This window comes from Electrophorus electricus, chromosome 13 (assembly GCF_013358815.1).
Source record: "Electrophorus electricus isolate fEleEle1 chromosome 13, fEleEle1.pri, whole genome shotgun sequence".
In the NCBI taxonomy this organism is placed as follows: domain Eukaryota; kingdom Metazoa; phylum Chordata; class Actinopteri; order Gymnotiformes; family Gymnotidae; genus Electrophorus; species Electrophorus electricus.
Window position 1 is genome coordinate 18825696 of NC_049547.1, and position 23239 is coordinate 18848934.

The 23239-nt window shown below is 37.1% G+C and overlaps 2 protein-coding genes across 11 annotated transcripts in view; one reads left to right on the forward strand and one right to left on the reverse strand.

The window, feature by feature from the left end:
- The first annotated feature begins 5600 nt into the window (after window positions 1-5600).
- Window positions 5601-7279, forward strand: pomca (proopiomelanocortin a). The gene is made up of 3 exons (XM_027020117.2): window positions 5601-5723; window positions 6174-6313; window positions 6499-7279. The coding sequence occupies exons 2-3, from the start codon at window positions 6176-6178 to the stop codon at window positions 7018-7020; spliced, it is 660 nt and encodes a 219-aa protein (XP_026875918.2). The 5' UTR covers window positions 5601-5723; window positions 6174-6175; the 3' UTR covers window positions 7021-7279.
- The window catches only part of efr3ba (EFR3 homolog Ba (S. cerevisiae)), a 29881-nt gene continuing 13784 nt past the window's right edge, over window positions 7143-23239 (reverse strand). For 5 of the 10 annotated variants that reach the window (XM_035532776.1, XM_035532775.1, XM_035532774.1 and 2 more), the window contains 12 exons: window positions 16785-16836; window positions 16510-16682; window positions 16012-16249; window positions 15319-15447; window positions 12379-12446; window positions 10961-11088; window positions 10586-10677; window positions 10340-10388; window positions 10061-10167; window positions 9870-9919; window positions 9357-9442; window positions 7143-9233 (listed from right to left, as the gene is read on the reverse strand). In XM_035532776.1, the coding sequence (XP_035388669.1) occupies window positions 9163-9233; window positions 9357-9442; window positions 9870-9919; window positions 10061-10167; window positions 10340-10388; window positions 10586-10677; window positions 10961-11088; window positions 12379-12446; window positions 15319-15447; window positions 16012-16249; window positions 16510-16682; window positions 16785-16836 (1243 nt within the window). In that variant the 3' untranslated portion in view covers window positions 7143-9162. The other 5 variants (XM_035532769.1, XM_035532768.1, XM_035532771.1 and 2 more) reach the window with 5 other exon arrangements.

Consider the following 23239-nt stretch of genomic DNA (forward strand, 5'->3'; position numbering starts at 1 on the left):
AAGGGCTTATAAAGAGAAAGGAATATTATTTATTCGTAATTAAGGATGTTATTACATGTAAAATATGTACAATTTTGTACATTTGTATTATGCCTATATTTAACCTGCTAACATAGTTCCACTTTCCTTGGTACCAATTTTCCATAGGCCTACTATACATGTTGACATCTGCTAAATGCCCTACATGTAAATATAATGGAACAAAAAAACCTGTAGTTGATAGAGAAATTCTGAAAAAATAGTTTGAGTCAGCATGCATAAATAAACAGCTGGGTTTTTTGCTCTGGGTCTGTCCTACTTAGTTTATGTGAGTTTATATGAGATGTTTCATATTGGCTAAATATTGTGGGTATCACAAGTCACAAGCATCAAATTGGATTAAGTGATTACTTTGTGATTAGTACAATTTGTATGAATATTTTGAGCTCTTGCCCAAGGTCACTTGACATTTGACTTCTTGTTATATTTGCATTGTGATTAGGTGACCAAGAGCAGCTGGCTAGCTAGCTAGATAACCTATGTTGCCTAGATAACAACTGTTCCTGTATGTGGTCAGAGGAAATATCAATATATAAAATCAATTTTAAAAAAAAACTTTTTTTGTAGCCTTGAAACCTTTATAATCTTGAAAATATGCACAGCTGCCATTAGTTCAGTTCAGTTGCTCTATATATTTTTCTGTTGCTTGTAGTTTATAGCTACATATCTACCACGATAGATAGCCATTATTTTAAAATGTAATGGGAGGAACATTCTTTTAAAACAACTCCTCAAAGTACAATTGTTCAAAAAGTTACTTAAACAAAATGTAACTACCTACCTCTGCTCTTGAATATGTCTGCGATTCTACACAACAGACATTTACTTAGCTAGATACCTTGTACTGTAATTGATTATGCATAAGATAAGTAGCTACCAAATAAAAGTTACAGAAACGCAATGTCTACCAAATTATTCAGGATACAGTATGGAACATGTAAATGTAAATTGTTTGACAATGTTACTTCATTAATAACATTTAACAAGATCAGCACCATAGGAACTACTGTCCTACTTAGTTCACATGGTATGTTTAAGCTACATGAGGTTTTTCAAATTTACTAAATATTTTGTATATAAGTCACAAGCATCACACTGGATTTGGTGATCACTTTGTGATTAATAGTTTCTGGGAATATTCCGAGTTCTTGCCCAAGGTCACTTACTAGACATTTTACTTTTCATTATATTCACGTTGCAATTAGGCGACTAATTAGTCAAACTGGCTATGTTGCTAGATATCCCACTTTGCCTAGCTAACAGCTGTACCTGTATAAAGTCAAAAGAAATATTAATATATTAAATCAATATCAAACCTTTTTATAATTTTTAAAATAAATTTTTATATCCTTGAAACCTTTATGAAATCTTCAAAATATGCCTCAATATGGGGTATGCATTCCTGCACACCATGACTTCAGATGATGCATTTATTTTTCTGCTGTTTGTAGTATAAACTACAAACTATAAACTATAAAGCTACATAGCTAACTGTGCATTTTTTCTTAGTATATAATTGATATCAGACCACACTTTAATATTAATGAGAGAGCATTGATTTCACACACAGATAGGCAACACCTGTCTCTCATTCCAGTTCCGTTTATAAAATCCGAGTTTTCCCCCCTCAGATTTGTGAAGTATTGTATTCCTCTATGCATACTGAGCGTTCTTCATTCTTATTGTTTTTCCTGGCTTTTGACCTCTGCTTCCTCCCCAGATTACACCTCTTTCCTAGCCCCTTGGATTACTTTGGTTTCTGACTGCTGATTTATACTGTGGACCCTCGACTCTCCTCGTCCGAACTCCCCAGTGCTGAGCACTACCCTACCTATCCACCTCACTCATTCCTGCTAGCATCAATAAACTCTTGCACTTGGATCCTCACTTACCTGTGTCTTGGAGTTCATTACAGCTACTTTAAATAAATGTCATTTGGAAAATGTGTCTGTTCACTGTTCATTATGTGAGCCTACTGTCCAGGTGTGTAACTTACATCATCTTTTGGCTATGCAAATGTACTCCAATATCCTCTTTTAAAACAACCCTTCAAAGTATAATTTGTTCAAAAGGTTACTTAAGTAAATGTAACAGATGTTACAGATGTTAAATGTAGGGTATGACTACCCACATCTGATTGTAAGTAGTAATAAGTGGTTGTTGTCATCACTTACTACTGTGTCCACATGCATTTCCTTGTTATTTATATACTCCGTCTACATTGTTTTTGTGTGAAGCTTGGTTACAAAAACAATACAAAATGTAGTGACAAAAACAACAACCTAATGTTAATCTGTCGATGTATTGAGATCTGTAGCTAAAACAGTTATTGACAAACCTAAAATTGCAGTCCTATGGACAGTAGGAGTCTTTCTTAGTATCCTATTGGTCACACAAATGGAACAGTCTAACGAGACTGCATGGTAAGTGGTGATATAACCAGAAGGTGAGCATTCAGTTTGCATTCTGTTAAACAATCTAACTTTCTGGGATTAAAAATAAACTAACAGTAAATAACAGTATGCTAGCTTTGTTAGAATTTGCTATGCCAGCTAACTAATGTGCCAACAAGCGTACGCAGTACAATAAACACCATCTTTGTAGCTATATAATTCTGAATAAAATATGATATATGGATGGATGTTTTAATTAATTGATCATTTTACACTTTAATTCAATGTTAATTTAATTAACTTAATCAATTTTACATTTACAAGGTAATGAAGATGAATTTAAGTATGTTAAAACAATTTCTGCTCCAGAGGGTTAATTTCCTGCCATTTTTGTAGTACTCTTTTTTTTCACATTGCAGGTGCGCAGAGAACTGTGGATAACACAGGGCCCAGAAGGATAAACAAGTTTTGTGCTTTAAATCCCTCCAAACGTAGGCTGGATTTCTGAGCTGTATTTAAAGGCTCCTTCACTTTGGAACAGTCTGGGCTTTGGAATGCAGCTAAAGTGGAGCATATTTCATGTATCTCAATAAGCATCATATTTAATGTATCTCAGAACTAAGACAGCTTTCTTGATGGGGGTGTGCATTCTAAGATGTAAAATGCTGTCAATGTAGAGGGGTCACTAGGTATTGTTAGGAAATCTGCCCAGCCCACTAGGTTTGCCACACCCAGACCAAGCAGATTGTCTTCTCCAGAGTACTAATGTTTATTTCCATCTGTCCCCTTATAAAGACTCACATCTCCCATATCTCTTTGTGAAGTGTTGCCATCCTAGTATGCCTACCAAGTGTTCTCTTCTCCTGTTTTTTCTGGCCACTGACTTCTGTTTCCTCCCCACACTACACCTCATTTCTAGCTCTTTGGTTCCCTCTGGACTCTGGTTCTGACCCTGAATTTGACTGACTACTCTCTGCCTCATGATCTCCTGGTTGAAAATGCTTAGTTCCTATAAACTCCTCTTACAGGCCTTATCTGTATGTTGATACCCCTTGTGAACTTGACATTCCAGGATCTCAAGAGCATAACATAAAACAACATGGAGATGCACACTGTACTAGGATTCAATCATTTATTGTTTTTATCTGCTGGAACCTATGCAGTAAGACTGCTATGCACCTATAAATGCGTACTACAAGCTATTGTATTTCAGGGTTATAGCTTGTGCTACTTTACTATTCAATGATAAACTGCCAGTTTAAATGACTGATATGCCTTAATAAAAGTCATCATATGCCCTTTCATGAATAGAGTAGTATTTACAGAACACAGGTACAGTTATGTAGTACATGTACAGTAATTACAGTAATATACTGTAATAAAATGAACTATTAGCTCCGTGCATCAATTACAGCATATATTTGGAATATGCACACAAAACTAAGCAAAAGCCATTAGATTAAAATGTATTTAATTAGTGAAGTTTAAAATGCAGTTAATATGCAGTATCTACAGGAAATGTTATACACTACAATTTACTATTTTTCTATGAACAGTATCATTATAGTCATTACTGGGTGTATTTCCAAAATTCAGCTGTTTGAGAAATGTATAAAGGGAAACAAAAAACCTTAAGTTTTCTTAAATTACTCAGTGCTCCCAGAGAGACATTTAATCACTGTTAATATTAATATTTGTCTCAACTCATTCATATCTTTTACATTTACAATACAACCCTTTGTTCATAAACATCAGGGAGTTGAACTGAGAGCTTTAAATACTGGCAATTCACTCTGTAGCTATAGGTTTCATTAGTAACACAAAAATGTTCTTCAGCAGTCCCCCCGTCTTTGAGGAAGAAAGACTGTTTAAGAGACCTTTCCCTCTCTGAGGAAAAAAAATAAGATTGTGTAATTGAGAGAGCAAGTAATATTGCATAGTTAGGAGTCTTTTCCCAACTTTCCCAAGGCATGTTCTGTTTGAAATGCCTAAACTAACACAGAAGTGAATATCTAATGTATAGGTGAAACTGTATTTCTGTTATGGGAAATGTTCAAAGTGGCTGGCTGTCTCATCCAGAATGGTAAGTTCTCAACTAATTGAAAAGTCACATACGTTAGATGTTTATCTGAAATTTTTCATGGTTCACCACTAAAAGCTTTTCCATTTAATGGGCCACTTGAATATAACATTTACTAGGGCCTGATGACAAAGAGCAAGACAGAATGAACATGAAAGTCCAGCAAGGTCAGAGAAATATAATCATGTTGCTTTGACAGAGAATATCCCACTGAGTTTGTGCTTTACAAATGCAAAATACCAATAGAAATTTGTTCCTCTTAATGGTCACCAGCTCACCAAGCAGCCTTGACTAAAATTAGTCAATTCTAGACTTTTAATAGACTAAAATTAGTGAGTGAGATCTAAAATCCTTGATTTCAAGACCTCATATATTTCTTTTGTTTGTTTGTTTTGTTGTTTTACATGTAATTGCATTTTTTTTAAACTGGCTTTTTATATAGTACATTGAATATACTTATGTACTTATTCACATTTAGCACCAAAAAAACCCAAGAACTTTCACTTATACTCTTGAGGTGGACCTTTTCTGTAAAAATGAAATCTGTAGTACTTTCTTATCCTTGTTGAAGTTATAGTCTCTTGGTTTACTATAATGTTCACTGACACACAAAATTCACACGAATTCATTACAGATAGTAATACAAAACAGAGGTTTAAAAACTTATTTTGAGCTTAAACAAAGCTGACTTCCTTTTTGTCATCTTTCGCATAACCAAAACTGAGAATTAGCACACATATGCCTCACACATTAGGACACATAAAGCCAGACAAAAATGACCGGAGGTGAATTTCTAGCTTTAATCAGTCAAGCCATGTAAACTAATACTGGTGCCCTTAACCTGCTGGAAGACAGCATCATGATTTTGTAAATGACAGCTACTTGATAATCCACCCTAGATCAGTCTTCATTGACCAGTGACATTTTCATGTGGACTGGAAATTTGACATGGATTATTTTTCTGTATGGCTGATGATATGCTGGAGTTTCCTAGTATGTTCCATCCTAGTCTCGAGAGCCAGAGAAGAAATTTCGTAGTTTTTGTCCTTGAAAGGTGCGTCGCTTTTGGGGGCTTATAAAAGAAGAGCAGAGAGAAGGCTCAGACATCAGAAACACACACACTTATACATAGGAAGACGTCTAAGTGCAGTGGGAGAACTCTGGCAAAGAGCATTCACAGACAGTTCCCTAGAGAGGAGCTAATATAACTGGTGAGTGATATCAAATGCATTTGAGTTTCTACTTTAATTTAAAGTTGTCTTCTTGCCGTAAAAGTTTTCAGGTATTTGTTATCAAATTGATTTCAAATTCTATTCAATTTTTCTTGACTCAGCCTTATGGTTCAGGTTCATCCGTTTTGCTTACTTTTGGATATTTTTCTTTATTTTTCTGTCTTTTCTATAGCCCATCAGACATAAAAATATTTTGTTAATAAAAAAGCTTTATGTAATTATTTTATATGGCTTCATTGTTATTTTTAGACAGTTTTCATAGCACTTCATAACACTTTTTTCATAGCTTCCATAGCTTAAACAGACTTTGAACTTTTTTGAAAAGTGTGAATATATAGGTTGGTGTTGAAGGATGCATTGCTGAAGAAGCATTGCTTTTTTGACTTCTGATTTATTGATATGAAATGACATTTCCCTGTGGTTCCCCAGTAATGGTTAGGGGACTGAGAATGGTGTGTCCTGTGTGGCTATTGGCTCTGGCTGTGCTGAGTGCAGCTGTTTCAGAGGTAAGAGCTCAGTGCTGGGAGAACCCTCGCTGCAGAGATCTCAGATCTGAGGAAAACATTCTGGTGAGTTTCTGCTTCCACTTTTGTCACTCAATCTAATCACATTTCACCTTTAATTTAAACTACGACAATTCTATTCCTAAGTGTCAAATATATATATAAAGCTTGTTAGGCAATGTTCTGCAAAAACTGTCCAGACTTTAGCCTCTTCTATTTTTCCTGATTCATTTATTGTGCTTTTCTCACAGGACTGTGTAAAGCTGTGCAGGTCTGATCTAACAGCAGAGTCTCCTTTCTACCCTGGATTTGGCCATCTCCAGCCTCTTTTTGAGCCCATACCAAACGAGGTCCCTGTTGCCACCGTCTCACCCACAGCAGAAGAAGCAGCTTCAGAGTCTGGCTCACAGTACGATACCAAGCGCTCCTACTCCATGGAACACTTCCGTTGGGGTAAGCCTGTGGGCCGTAAACGTCGACCCATCAAGGTCTACACCAATGGGGTGGAGGAAGAGTCTGCGGAGGCTCTGCCAACTGAAATGAGGCGTGAATTGGCCCCTGGTGAGGCCAACTATCCACTGGAGGATAGCACCTTCAACCAGCAAGAGAAGAAAGATGGTTCCTACAAGATGAATCACTTTCGCTGGAGTGGCCCACCTGCCAGCAAACGCTATGGCGGTTTCATGAAGTCTTGGGATGAGCGCAGTCAGAAGCCACTTCTCACACTCTTCAAAAACGTTATCAACAAAGATGGGCACGAGAAGGATCAGTGAGACCTACAGGAGAGGAACTGCCATACAACATGCATTATGTAGAGACAGAAAAATAAAATTAGTTTTTATTCACCCCAAATAACTAAATAATTGCTGCTTTTATTATCTGAAGTGTTGGCCTATCATAGACAGAAAATGTTAGATTCAGACAATGTTAGATTCAGATTTAGGACAGTGGGAAAACTTTTTGACAAATAGCACTTTGTTCTCATGGCCAGCAGTACATTCACAATGTAATCAATAAATACTCACTACTGTACATAGAAATGCTGTGGTGATTAATTGTTGGTTAGAGGCTAAGGGTGAAGCATTTTATTTATTGAGATAAATATTATATTGTTGAATATGAAAAAGCTAACCATAAATGAATACTTCAAATTACAAGTTGAATCTGTAGAATGAAAAATCACCCAAATCTGTCAAAAAAAATATTGAGTGTTTTTGAAAAACATGAAAAAACAATGTAAAATGTCAAGATCACTAATTTCATAATCTAAAGGAAAAATATGTTCTGATCATGTTGACTTCCTGAAATCCTGAAAGGTAAATCAATGTGTCTCCCAACAAAAAGTATTAGTAAAAAGCAAACACCCTTACATTTGAAAAGCAACTTGAAAAATTATTTAGGAACTATATTATTTTCTTCAAGATGATTATATTAATAAATAAAGGTACAGAATCACTACCCCCTATTTGTAAAGTCACTCCTGTACACAGTTCTCACAATAAATCAGAACACAGTCCTCACCATAGAGTTGACTAAACATAAACATAAAAATATAGCATATGCCTTTCTACTTTGTGGCAAACAGAAAAGAATACAAAATAACACCTTTTTTATTTCACAGCTATCACAATTATAGTACATTTTGTAGCATATGCACATGCACACAATATTGAAATCTGAAGGATTATGTGCATTCTTCAGGAAAACACATGTGTAATTATATATAGTACTTTGTGGGGAAAAACCTAAAAAAATATATAAACAATATCAAGGCCGTTACTGTTTTCACGTTTTACTGAATTTAATTTCATGCAGTAAAATCATTATAACCAAATTAATTATTTTTGATATAATTCTAAAATATCTGGTATATATAGTACAAGAAGCGCTTATGATCACTCCTCTGTCCATCACATTACAATGTTTGCAATCAATGGCTTTAAGGCTTTCATTGGTTACATAACTATTTTATAAACATCTCTACATTGTATTTCTGTAATATATACACTGTGAAAGTACTACTGTAATTCAATAGACATTCAAGATTTTCTGTCTAGATGATATGGTACACAGATCAATTTCACCTTAAATAAAGGCTATATATCCCAGAGACTAAAGATTACGCTCTAAACATTCACTCTACTTCACCTGAGTCATGGCTTGACATAATAAATCTGTTGCAAAAATGTGTTTTAAAAAAAAAGAAGAAAAAAAAAGGTTCAGCAGGAATTGGATTGGGAAATACTAGTCTTATGCGTTGTGTTATTGCTTCTCAGTACAATTTTTTGCACCATGTAAAAATTAATAAGAATAAAAAACCATCACAATTCTGAACATGCATGTAATGATACGCCCCTGCCTATGCATTGCAATTGTTTCATATTATTCAAAGAAAACTGTGCCTCACTGATGGTTCTTCAAAAATTAAACACCTGACAAATAAAAACACATCTAATTTATTACTGCAGTGTAGTCAAATATACTTCAAGCATTTTTACCAGTACCAATGAATAGCTTTTACTTTGGTGTTACTACTCACAAAAATTATCTTATTGGACCTTTGTCCTACTATTGCAATGTCCCAGAGAAAATTTTAAACAGCTCCATTAACTGCTGTCCTTTTGAAGTATTCACAAATTATCAATATCAATCCTCTATGAAATGCTAAGGTACAACTGAAATACATATCTCACTTTTCAAAATATAGACATGGATACTCATGAAAAATATATTTGGTGTAGGTAATCTATACTTTTCTGTTCTTTCCTGTTCTCTGCACTAACTGAGCACAGATACATATTATCTTACTCAGCTGGATGATTTGTCTTTCTTACTAAACACTTCAGGATACTTGGCAAACTGAGACCATCCGCAGTGTGTAAAAGCTCAGAAGACAGGTGTTGTCACCTTCCTCTTCAGAATGGCAGTAGTGAGATTTGGCTGCAGTGTTTGTACACACTGAGGTCAGGGAACTTCATCTCATAGACTGAAAGACAGCATGCATGTGAATGTGTGTGTGTTAGAACACAGAGATCAGGGAAATTCATCTCACAGATTGGAACAACGTGTGTGTGTGTGTGTGTGTGTGTGTGTGTGTATTAGTACACACAGAGGTCAGGAAACTTCATCTCGTATACTGGAACAGAGCAGTTCTTCCCATTACCAACTGATCCAGACGGAGTAGGAGGAGGCCTGCTTATGTGTGTGTGTGTGTGTGTGTGTGTGTGTGTGTGTGTGTGTGTGTGTGTGTGTGTGTGTGTGTGTGTGTGTGTGTGTGTGTGTGTGCGCACGCGTGTGTGAGAGAGGGGGAGAAAGACAGACAGAAAAGACAGACATTTCATTTTATCTGTACTCCTTTCAATTTTGTTTTTATAGTTCTAATAGCTTCTTTTTTTTACAATATACTGTCACAAACAATCTTTTTGAAAGTGCATATCTACTACACACCATGGTGGAGTGCAGGTAGCCTTGTTTATATTTACTATATGTCAAACAGTATGCAGGACTGAGGGCCAGTGCATTCCACTGGATATTATTGAATGTTTTGTAAACACAATGTGCTGACTTTTTTTTTTTTTTTGCATGCAGACAAATTAAACTCAAGACTGTTGAATTCACATACCTGATTGTGATTTCGAAAATTTGATTGAGTTTACTCTGTAGCAAAGCAGCCTAATATGAGACACATATTAAAGACATCACTACACTGAAGGACAGTAGCATTTTAAAAATAACAATAATAACTGAAAAACAAAGGAAGAGTCTATAAACATGGTAAATGTGCCATCCAGAGAGGTTAGCATGTTTACTCACCCTAGCCCCACAATGAGCCACAATCTCCTCAAATGGAGCAGTCTGAAACCTCTCTATGACCTGCCTCCTGCGCTCTCTCTCCTGCTCCTCCAAAATCACATCATCTACTGGGCAAGCACACACACACACACACACACACACACACACACACACACACACACAAACACACACATGCACACACCATAATTAGAATAAACACAGGCTTTGTACATTGCCCTCAGATATTACATATGCCTTACATATGGGATCTTACTATTATTATCTAACAGGTGCACTTACCAATTGCTTGTTTTAGGGTTTCAAATGTGATCTGTTCTGCTGGAGTTTTCTGTAAAGTCAGAATGACTAGCTGATTATGAGAGATAATAATGTATATCACCTGGTAACTGGGAAAAATGATTAAGTCATATAAATAAACATATCAAACACATACAAACACACATGGAGAAAAAGTCACACAAACAATCACTGAAGACAAATTCACACACACAAATTCACACAGAATTAGATGGTGAACTTTCTCACCTGTTCTTTTTCTGGACTATGTCTGGAGTCCATCTCAAGTTGTAAAGAGATAGTGTCACCAATACTTTTCCTCTTTGACAGTCTGTCTTCATCTAAATTTCAAGGGGCAGACAGCAGAGAAAAATGTTCTCTCATTTATTATTATTCATAGTATTTGCTGCTCACTCCAACTGATTGGTGACATTTTCTACTATTTAGACTGATACATGGAATCGGGAAAACAGAGTTTACAGAAATGAAGTGTAAGTAGTGGAGCATTACTTTTGCATGCTGTTGTCACAATACTAATTTGTCTGACGAATTTAGCATACCAGAAAAGATGCAAATAAGGAAATGAGACTATAAGGAAAGCTAAGCATCAGCCGAGGGACAAACCAGTGAGCTCTGGGATGTAGAATGTTGCCAGTCTCTCAGAGCTGTAGCCACTTCCACCCAGCATCTCGGCTATCTTAGTCTGTGAGAACAGCACCTCTCCTTCCACATTCACCATCTTCTCTGGGAGCCTAAAACAGCAAAGAGTAATCATCATCATCACACCACCAGGCACACACACACACACACGAAAAAAACCATCAAGCTGGCAGATGCTCTAAATGCTCGATAAGACAGACACAATTATGAAAAAAAAAAAAATAATAAACTTTTTCAGTGCCTGTGCACATATGTTCTGGTATCTAGTATAGGATAGCCCAGTCTTAGTCCTAGGCCAGAAAACATGGGATCCAACAAACCATTCAGATTTGGGTCCCTTCTCTACATCATTAGGGGCCTGAATAGAATTGTGCCTCACCATCCATGTATTTCCACCCATGGCCTTAGAAATACCTTTGATATAGTGTACCTTTTTTTTTTCTTCTTTGAAGTATTGGACCCACTTGCATTATGTTGAAGCTAAGAGCTCAACATGGGAACTGCTCTGTGACTGGCTGTACAAACCAGCATAATGTTCTACATCAGCCTCCAGCTACAGAGGAGATAAAAGTGGTAAAAGCTTATTTTACCTTATTATAAAGAATTACTTATTACTTATTATATATGTATTATACTTATTATAATGTCCCAGCTACACTTCTCAAAGACCTTTGTGCTAATCACTTTGTCTTTGATTGATTTTTCCAACCTGGATTAGTACAACACAGAATTGGCAATGAGACATTTCAATACTGGCCAATCAATACTGGCCATAGCAAAACTGCAGATAAGGGAAATGCAAATATTTTAAAATAATTATGCTATGTGATTCTTTGGATGTTTATCATATTAATAAGTTAATGAGGTAATATAACTGTTAAATGTTATTTTCTAGAAGGATACTGGCATTACTTGCTGCAGTATCCACCATAATATTAACACTGTTTTTTGGTAGTAGAATGTCTGTAAGTTAAACTTCATCTCAACACGTGAATATTGTTGGTGTAAAATGAGAGAATGGGTGTAGGTATTTCCAGGGTGTAGCTTGAATAATATGAAAGTAAAATGACAGAATGGTTGTAGGTGTCTCCAGAGTCTTTTTTGCAGCTGATTATAAAGAGATTCCCAAGATGTTTATGAGCTGACATGAATCACTGAGGTCATTTCATCCCCATCCCCTTCTGAGTGTCTAAGAGTACTAACCCATGCAGTCATGCTAGAAGTTATTTGGCCTGTCAGCCAAGAGAATTGTGAATATCAGCAACTATTCAGCAACTATAGAAGTTTAAGAATCTTAAAGCCCAGATATATGAGAGAATTAATGAATGCCTCTTATATGCAAATAAAACAGTGGGTTGAAATGTTGGTTCAGATATCTCTACTTTGGTGTCTCCATGAAGACATCATCTGGTAGCATGAAAGGGAGCTCCTTCCGTCTCGCTTCAATTACCTGGGGGAGAGAGGACAGATGATACAATAACCCACTTTGCCTCAGACAAAATCATTATACCTCTAACTTTAATAATGCACCAATGACCATTCAGTAAAATACACTGGTTTAAGGATTTGTTTATACTCCCTATATGAATTCAGGTCTGTGATCACGGTCAATATTATAGAGACAATATTGCCATTTTATAGGACAGCGAAATTTGGAGTGTGATTCCCCACCAAGACTATAATAAAAATAGTTACGCTATAAAAGTAAAAGAGCACGTACAGTATAATAAATTGAATCTGCAAAAAGTGTGCAATGTACATGTAAACAAACATACATACAATAGTGTGCAATACACATGGGTAGAGTTTTAGGCTGTAAACAATATGCTACTGTGTTCAGTGTGCATTATTCAAACAAGGTTATTTTTATGCAATATACATTACGTGCATGTGTATGCATATGGGTATGCTGTAATATGCATGCATTATACATGCAATAATATGCATTCTGAGTGATGCCAGTTTATTAAGTCCATAATACTTGACATTCCAGTCAATACAATATATAGTGAAAAGTGTTCATTTAACACTGAAGTGTAAAATATGCAGGGTATGCTGTAATCCAGTATGCAGTACACAGATCTGAAATGATGGATCTTTGATCGCATGAGGAATAGCAACACATATGTGTTTGTATATGTGTGAGGTAGCAGTATCACATTTATTGTGTTTTATGTGAATTGTGTTGTGTGGCAGGTTTGCCCTAGGAGAGTTTGCAGTTTGTCTGCTTAAGAAGGCTGGTTGCTCTTTAGTTTATTTTCTTAAGCAGCCTCAGAAAGTAGAGCTGTTTCTCTGCTTTCTTTAGCAGCGCTGTGGTGTTCACGGTGCATTCTTTCAGTATTAGTCCAGAGATTCTGTCAGGACCTACTGCTTTCCTAGAGTGAGGGGAGAGTTGGTCCATGTCAGCTCCTCTGCTTAGTCTGAGGTCACCATTTGGTTGATGTTTTTTGTTAAAATTAGTGACAGACAGGGTGCCTAACTATCCATGTTGTGTGTTTTTGCTGTTAATGTGATCCACAATCTACTGCTTGTGTATCAGCTTGGCACATCTGATGCCTTTTTAAATTTTTTATGAGGACACCAGAACTGAAGGCTGCAGATATCAGACCTCACTGTTCATCAAGGCCATCTGGTTAGAGAAGATAACTCTTGTTACAATTCAATTGTCAGCACAGAATGTTATACATGCCAAAACAGAAGCTATGTATTCCTCAAAGCCTATTTCTCCTTTATGTGTGGCCTGGTTGCAAAAAATGTCCTTGTTTCAAGCCATGCCTTTACTCTTCTTATAGTTGTTTACTTCTATTGATGAGGCACCTGTAAGTTGGCATCAGGAACAGGGAGAAGTTTACTGATTGTCCTAGTTTGGGGGAAGTTGAAAGTTTTTGTGCATCCTTAATGTTTCAGTAAACATGACCAGGTGTATTTTCAGCCCAGTTGGGAAATTTATCATACCGGTACAACTTTGTCAGAACAGTCTTCAGGTTTATATGACTGAAGTCCTCTGCTACTATACCCCCCCACACACACACCCCACACACACACACAATCTAGGAGCAAGTTTGGTTGCTGTGTTGTGCTAGGAGTAGCTCATCAAGTGCTACATTATTTACATCCACTCCTTGCCAAAGTCCGACGTTTTGATCACATGATGAGCCATGCAGCCTACTCTCTCAATGGCTTCATCTGTAGTCCTAGGGGGTTACCAGGATTTTGTGAAAATTATGGCACAGGAGTCTTGGATATTTCTTCTCACAGCTGTACACAGTTTTAGTTTGTTCATTTCGTTGGCCAGAGATCAGGTGTTATCAAGGATGATTGGAAGCAGTGGTTTGCTCAGGGAGCACCTTAGTGTGGCCTGTGCTCCATCTAATTTTTCCAGCTTTTGTTCCCTTTGTCTGCTCTGATGTGATCACCTGATGAGTGGTATGGGGAACCGCAGAAGACTTTGAGTGTTAGCTAGATTTGATGGTATGCTAGCAATGTAATATAAATCTGGCATATTACACGTGTTCCCAATTGCTCACCCAGTAGGCTGTCGGTATCATCACCCAGCTGACCTGAGTTTGAGACTGCCTTACACAGACACTCCTTTGCAGACCTCACAAATTCTGTGGTTCCTGTCCTTGCCCAGTTTCCTGCTCCAGGCCATACTCTAAACCCTGATCTTGCTCCTGTTTCAGTCTTGGTGCCATCCCTGGATCCATTTTTTTTTTTCCTGTGTTACAACCACAGCCCTGTTCTGGCTTCCATAGTTCCATAGTTCTGGCTTCAGTTCTGCCTTCAGTTCTGCCTTTGGCTCCAGTTCCAGGTTCTGTCCCATCTCTGCCTCCTAACCTAGAGTCAGCGCATATCCTGTCACATCTACTGCCCTAGAGTTGGCTCATATTCCACCTCTAGTTCCATTTCCGGTCCCCGTTCCAGATCCTCCTCCAGTCCTGACTCCATATTGTTGGGTATTGCTTGTTCTTGTTTGTTTGTGGATGCTGTTCATTGTTGCATTAATGCAAGGTTAGATTCTATTAAGAGACCCTTTGTTGCAGTAATGGCCTGCTAGTTTCTTATGGGTTTTTTGTATTATTTTTGTTCTTCATGTTCCTGTATAATGGGTTCTGGCTTCTGTTAATAAAGCATACTATATTATATATTTGTTTCCTACCCTGTCCTCTTAGTTGCTATAGTGTGTTAAATAAAGGAAAGTTCCCTCCAGGACTTGACACCAAAATCCCAATCCCTTCAGGTTTGAACAATATATGGACAATATATAGACTCACATTTTATTCATTTATTTACTTATATATATATATATAACTTGAGCTTACTTCATGAACATGTTGACAGAAGGTGGGCACCGTGGTCAGTTGACTGATAAGGTTCAGATATGCAGCTGACAGTGCATGGATGGCACAGCGATTATACACTGGAAGAATCTCTTCACTCAAGGCCAGGTTCTGATAAGAGAATACAACAATAGGGAATACAATCAGGAATTTTCTCCATAATCACTGAGTGTCTGACTTTGGGATTTAGGGTAGGTGCAAGTTAGACAACAGATGCTTGATTCTAAGTCAACACTGATATTCAAAGGTTCATCCTACATATATATTCACTTATATGAAGGTTATAATATATGTTTAGGTGCAGCAAAGGGCACTTAGCTTTAGGTCCCAAAACATATAATACTGAGATTACTTTAATGTTATTGATGCTAAATAATATATCTTTTTTATAATAATTTTAGATTTAATTCATTAATCATTTAAATTTTCTATGCAATACTCTTTGCCTAGTATTGTAATGTGGTCTGTGTTTGTGTATGATACAATACACTATGTACACTATGACTAAGAGTACACTATGACTAAGAGTACACTATGACTAAGACAATTTTCACTCTCATTTTATTTATTTATTTTTTTTCTGCAGGTGTGTATCAGTCCTGACATGGCTTTAGTATGCTTTAACACTGTATGATTCTGGTTAGAGGTAGAGAGTTGATAGGCTGAGGGAATCACCTGCAGTGCCAAAGCTAGTCGAATCAGGTCCACCACCACCTCCTCATTGGCTAGCTCCACACAGATCAATCCAAAAAGTGTGTACAAAGACTGAAAGTGCCCCTGGCCACTAGTCTTCTCTTTAGAGGCCAGGAAGATATGGCGGTACAGCCTCTGAGAGTGCTTCTTCATGAAAAGATTGTCCTGCCTTGAGCACTTGTTCATTTTTAATTTCAGAGTTAAGACGTCAGTTATGACCCTGTACATGGACAGAAATACTAATATGTTTGCTAAATTGTAAGTAAAAATATTTCATATTAATAAGAATCATTATTGTTAAAAACAATAAATAATTGACATGAACCGCACATTAATTTAACAGATTCGGTCACATTCACTTTTAGATGTAACATGAAACTGTACATGACCTTGATGAGTTTTAAAACACTCAGTCTTATTTGAAGGGATCAAAGCTATGAATGTGTCCTAGATGCCTGTAGGGCATCAAAAAGTTCCAACCTAAGAGATGAGAACTTGTGCTTGTTGTCATGGCGATCAATGAGGCTGATGAGCACATTGAGCACAAGCAGACGGATCTTGACATCTTCCATCAGTGTGAAGGATAGCAGTGGATCAAGGAAAGAGCTGGGCAAAGCAGTCAGCATGTTTGTAGTCTGGAAACCTGCTGTCACCTAGGAGTAAGCAGAGAGACAGACAGATTTTAGACATTATTGCAAACTTATAATGTGTGATAGATGTGTGATAGTCTAATTTGATCACAGAAATCACAATACCTGCAGTAGAGATTTCAGTAGCATAATCTGAATCATCCTACTGCCTACAAACCTGAAAATGAAAACAAACTTTGGATCAGAAAACTATAGATTAACTTCGAGTAATAAAACCTAACCCTCAGCTAATGACCCTATCTTAAGACTTAATCTGATGGTGTACAAAAATTTCTACTAAAGGAATTTGTCATTCTATTAACTTTTGTTCATTACCATTTGCTTACATCATGTTCATCACAGACAAAGTTAACCATTTCTAATTGTATTTATTGCTTAACCTTAAGAGCTATACTGAAATATATTAGCTGTTGATAACATTCAAATGAAGTTAAATGAATCATGTTCATCCAGTGTAGTATGCAACACAGATTTCAAGACCATGAGCAATGAAATTGTACAAGAATAGTTTGTCTTTTTTTTTTTTTTTTTTTTTTCCCCTTTTGTTACTTTGTTTATTCCTAGTCATTTGTGGTGATCCTCCCTAAAACCGAACCCCTGTCTAGGTGGAAAAAAGAATATGAATATGCATGAATCCCTAACAGGCACATCCACTTAATGCATGCATTATACATGCAATAATATGCATTCTGAGTGATGCCAGTTTATTAAGTCCATAATACTTGACATTCCAGTCAATACAATATATAGTACATTTATTCCAAGAGTAGTTTGGTGGAATAGATGGAGTGGGGATGGTAAAGAGAGATGAGTTGGTCAAGTTTGAAAAATCAACAAAAAGTTTACATGAGCAAGAAAGTAGGATTTTCTTCTTACTTTCAGAGCCTCATAGGATGATTAGCCTCACATCTTCAGGTTAGGTAGTTAAGAGAATTACAGAAATGGATCAACATCCAATTTCAGACACATTGCATCTTAGGAGTTCACCTACAAAACCAGCATGGCCATCCAAGTATCCCTGAAAGTATCTAGCTTTGATTCCAATAGTAATTCCAGGCCCCCAAGCTAAGTTGTAGGCTTGGTCAGCAAAAGCAATTCAACTGTGTTTGATCCAGTCCCAAATGCATGGTGAATTTAAACTGAAAAAAATACCTTTTGAAACCAAGTTAGGCATAATAACTACATATGTGCAGTGGTTGACGTTGATTGGGTATCTTATTATACATCATCTTGGTAATTCTTGTGACTCAATTAGGTTAGGGAAGTACCTGTTTGTGTGAAATAATCAGTCACTGTTAATCCCCTTGTCCCTAGAGATTGTGTAGTCTTGTTTTGTTTTGTTTTAAACATGCTTTGTTCACCATGAATCTTGTTTCCTTAATTTCTGTTATGTTAATTTTTTTACTTTTTATAGGTCTGTTTTCTTTAATATGATACCTATACCTATCCAATTTTATCATTTCAATGCATTATTCTATTGTTGCTGATTTGTAAAGAAACATTAAGTCAGTGGTAAAGCTTGCAGTCTGCAGGTTAATACCTGTTAAAATTACTATTAATCAATGAATTGTTATTTAAAATTTCCACTGGAATCTTAACATGATTTAACTGTCTATTTATTGAAGTGTTCATACTAGAAACAGCATTACGTTACCCAAGTTGAAAGATGAGGTTATTGTTCAATGTAACACCCAGGTTTTTGGTAGTTTATAGCCTTCACAGATAGGGATTTTTAAGTACACCAATGCAACATTTCTCAGTTTGCCATTCAAAATAACAAATACTCTAGTTTGTATTTGCTGAGATACAGAAAGTTTTGTACACATCCAGAATTTGATGTCCTCTATCAATCAAGCAGCTGATAGCTCTTGGAAGGTCATTATTTAGGTCATTGGAAGGTCATTATTTATGGAAACACAGAGCTTTGTATTATAAACTATAAGTAGCTCCTTCCAAGCTATTAGAACTGTGATATATCTGTGTCATTGAATCACCTTTTCTATTATTTTATTGAGAAAGAAAATATTTCAAATTGATTTATAGCTCTATAGTCTATAGAACAAAGGGGTCAAAATTACTTTTTTCAGAAGTGAACTGATAACGACTTTTAAAAGTTCTTTGTGGATACATTCCTTGCTAACAATGTTCAGTGTCCCTTGAGAGTGAGCCAAATACTTAATACTTAAATAATGCATGTAGAGGGTCAAGACAGCAGATAGTTGAGAAGTGAAAATACTTTGAGATTCATCACTTCTGGGTGAGATTACACTTAGCATGATTGTTGCTGCTGCTTCTTTCCGTATCTTGTACTTTTTGTTGTTTTCGCTTTCCCGGATCATAATTCTGGATTATATTTTTGGTTTATATCCTTCCTTTTGTCTCCTGTATACAATATACGACTCTACCCTGAAGTGTCTTCATCGCCTGTTCTGCGTGTACATAGCCCTTACGTGCCTTCCTGCTGTGAGCTCTCTCCCCCTTAACCTTCACTTCGGCTGCTTCTTTATCAGGTGAGCTTTTAATCTCTCTTTAAAGTTGTTGGCTGCCAGCACTTGGATATGTTTTGTTGCTTTGTGCATCCTTGCTGTTCTTTGGCTGGCTGTTGATTGGTATAGCAGACTGGCTAATGTAGCATGGTAAGTAGGTTTGAGACGCACCGGCCACAGCTTTTTCTACCAATGCAGACTGGTTTTCTGTCAATAACATTCTGCCATGATCTTTTCTGGTTGTGTGGAGTGTCTTTTTAATTTTTTTGCTTTGGAGTATTTGTGGCTGGCCTACCTGCCTGTCACTACTGGGTTGTGGTGTTCTGGTACATGCCATCACATCTCTGCAGTCTCTGTTCCCATTATCATCTGGAGTGTTCTACCTACATGCTATGCCAGTCACTTGGCATTGCTCGCTGCCCCTGATATATTCATTACTCCTCAGTTCATAGAGCTCAGTTCTTACCATTCCTCTACTATTCCTGTTTTCCGGACAAATGGATGATGCCTGGGAACAACCCCCCCTACTGCACACGGATAATTAACTTTGATGTTCTTCACCCTAAGCATCGCTCCATTCCCCAGCCCCTTTGGGAAAACTTAACTTTGCATTGCTCAACTGCTGCTCTCTCATGGATAAAACCTCTATATGCTATGATCTCATTGTTCAAAACAAATTTAATTTATATTTTCTTACTGACACTTGGCAGCAACCTGGGGACTACTTACATCTCAATTTACTAACACCCACTGGGCATAACTATTTGGCTAAGCCCAGAACCCAGGGAAAAGGTGGTGGTCTAGCTGCTGTCTACAATAACACTCATAATGTTTCTGTGTGTACCTTTCATAAAGTATACTCATTTCAATATTTGGTGTTGAAACTGACAAGTTTCCTTACCCTTACTTTTTTTTTGTTAATCTACTGACCACCCAGAACATCCTTGGCCTTTCTGTCAGAGTTCAGTGAGGTTCAGTGAGGTTCTCACTACGTGTTCAGCAATTTCAAAACTGTCCTCTCCTGATGATATTCTCTCTATATATAATAATTCCATCTCTGAGCACCTCTCAAGTCCAGGCAGGCTCCCTCTGAACGTTCCTCTCCATGGTTTACCCCTGATTTATGTGCCATGAAAACCACAGGTTGATGCCTTGAGCTGATCTCACTGTTCATAAAGTAGCCTACTCTGACCATATGCTTAATTATAGGCCAGCTCTAAATACTGCCCATTCACACTTTATTTCTTCTGTTATCAATGGTCCCAGACATATGCCCAAAACACTCTTTTCCAATATAAATAAGCCCCTTCAGCCTCTATCTTCTTCTTCATCTGGTACTGTTGAATAATGTGAAGGTTTTCTTAGATACTTTAAAGAAAAAATAAGCCAAATTAACCAATATTTTCCCTCTTCTCCCCCTATATCTGATTATGGGGACACCCTTCTCACCCCTGCTGTGAAATAATTTTCTGCCTTCTCTCTTACCCAACCTTCCTTAATTTCTGATTTTATAACAAAATCTAGCTCCTCTACCTGCCAACTTAATCCTGCCACAACTCCTCTTCTTAGGAAGTGTTATTCTATTTTTGCTCCCATCTGTCAACTTACTTCAGGTTGTTTTCCTTCAGCACCCAAAACCTCAACTATCACTCCCATTCGACTAAAGGCTGCACTTCTTGATCATTACCGGCACATTCCCAATCTCCCCTTTCTTTTTTAGAAAAAGTTGTAGCCTCTCAGCTGCAGTCTTTCTTAAATACACAGGCTCTATTTGAATCTTTCCAATCTGGTTTCCATCCTGTGCACAGCACTGAGACAGTCTTCTTATGTTTTCTCAATGATCTTTTTCTCTACTGATTCTGGTGATCTGAGTATTCTCCTTATTCTAGATTTAAGTGCCACATTTGACACAATTAATCATAACATACTCATTGCCTGCCTCTTAACCATTGGCATTACTAATACGGTTCTTGAAAGGTTCATGTGTTCTATAGGACATTTTGTTGTTTTTGGTAAACACAAATTACACACTGACACAGTCACTCAAGGTGTTCCCCAGGGATCATTCCTTGGCCCTTTCCTGTTCATTATCTATATGCTACCCCTTGGTCAGTTTATCTACAGGCATGGTCTTCATTTCCACTGTTATGCTGATGACATAGATTTATATTAACACCAAAGTTAACACTACCCTACCACCTCCTGTTTTACTCTCTTGTATCCAAGATCTTATGCAGTGGATGAAAATTAAACTTCTTAAAACTAAACTCTGCCAAAACAGAATTTCTACTTTTTGGCCAAAATCTCTAATTTCTACAATTTTAAATTAAATCTGGATGGTGTCTTGATCAAATCCTCATCCACAGTTAGGAGCCTTGGTGTATTGTTTGACTCCTCACTCTCCCCCCAACGTCACCTCCAGAATTTCGCTAGGCTTAGACCCATACTCTCCAAACAAGATGCCGAGACCCTGGTTCGTGCCTTCATCATCTCCCGTCTTGACTACTGTAACACTCTCTTTATTGGCATACCAAACAAAACCTCACTTCAATATGTCCAAATTTCAGCTGCGAGGATTGTCCTACAAATAAGGAAATCAGCCTACATCATCTCTAGTCTATATTAGTTACACTGGTTTCCCCGTCCCTGAATGCATTCAGTTTAAAATCCACCTCCTTGCATTCAAAGCTCTGCATGGTCTTGCAACTCCCTACCTATCTGAACTCCTACACTCATACTTTCGCACCTGTACACTTTGGTCCTCTACCGCAGGTCTCCTTTCCATCCTCAAATTTAGATTGGTCTCTGTAGGAGCCAAATCCTTTAGTGTCATGGCCCCAAAATTATGGAACATTTTACATCACTCTCCATCTCTGATCTTAAAACATACCTCTTTTCTCAACATTTCTCATAACTTCTCTTTCTATTTGTATTTGATAATGTGTTGATTGTGTTAATGTCTATTTTTCCTCTTCATCTTTGTCATTGTAAAGCGACCTTGAATCTGTGAAAGACGCTATATAAATTAAACTTAATAATAGTAATATTATCATTACATCAGAATGGTAAAGTGCTCATCGCTTCATTGTGGACAGTCAGGTCGATGGCTAGGTAATAACTATATGCAGTGATGTTCCAAATGCAAAATATTTTATTAACAAAAAGTCAGCAAAACAGGACACATTTGCATTACCAGAAGGTAACATAACAGATGTTGAGGGCAGCTACAAGTACCTTGGAATACCACAGGCAAAAGGATAACATGAAGTGGATATAAGGAAAACAGCTGTAGCCAAAAACCTACAAAGAGTCCTGAGAAGTCAGCTGACTGGGATGAACAAGATCCAGGCTATCAACACCTATGCTCTACCAATCATTAAATATCCCTGTGGCATAATAAGATGGCCAAAGGAGGAGATGGAAGCAACTGACATCAAGACAAGGAAACTCCTCACAATGCATAGAGGGTTCCATCCCAAATCCAGCACTCTGATATCCATTCAGAATAGTGAAGTCCTGGGAACAGCTAAGATTCTACACAGGATGTCAAGCTCCTAGGCCTCTGGTAGAGGATCTGAGAGACCTCCCAGAGGAGGGTAAGTGGGGAATTTTATCTGGGCGGGCTTTTTTTCCTTCAAGCATGGGTCCTCTACCGTTAAGCCTGGTTCAACTTGAACAGGTGAGTAATTGCAGTGTATTGTTAAGAGATATAGAGAGATTCAAAATTGTACAAAGTTTCCAGAGAAACAGTATTTCAGACAGAGGTCTTCCATCACCTGTGCAAGCAAAATAAAATTCTTTTGAAATAGTAGAAGGAAGAACAAGTTTATATTTGAAAAAGTAGATTTAAATCATAACATTCATTCTATGGGGATTTGATGTACACACTTGGAATTTTAGAACCCCGTGGAATGAATGATTTAACCATCTACTTTTTTATATAAAAAGAGTGGTGTAATGAATGCACACACGTAGAAGATCCAGTTGCAGAGGTTTTATTTTAGCAACCAAATTAATACGTGCAGTAAGACAAGTAAGCGTGGTTGGGTCAGTCCAGGGTCGATGCACAGCATT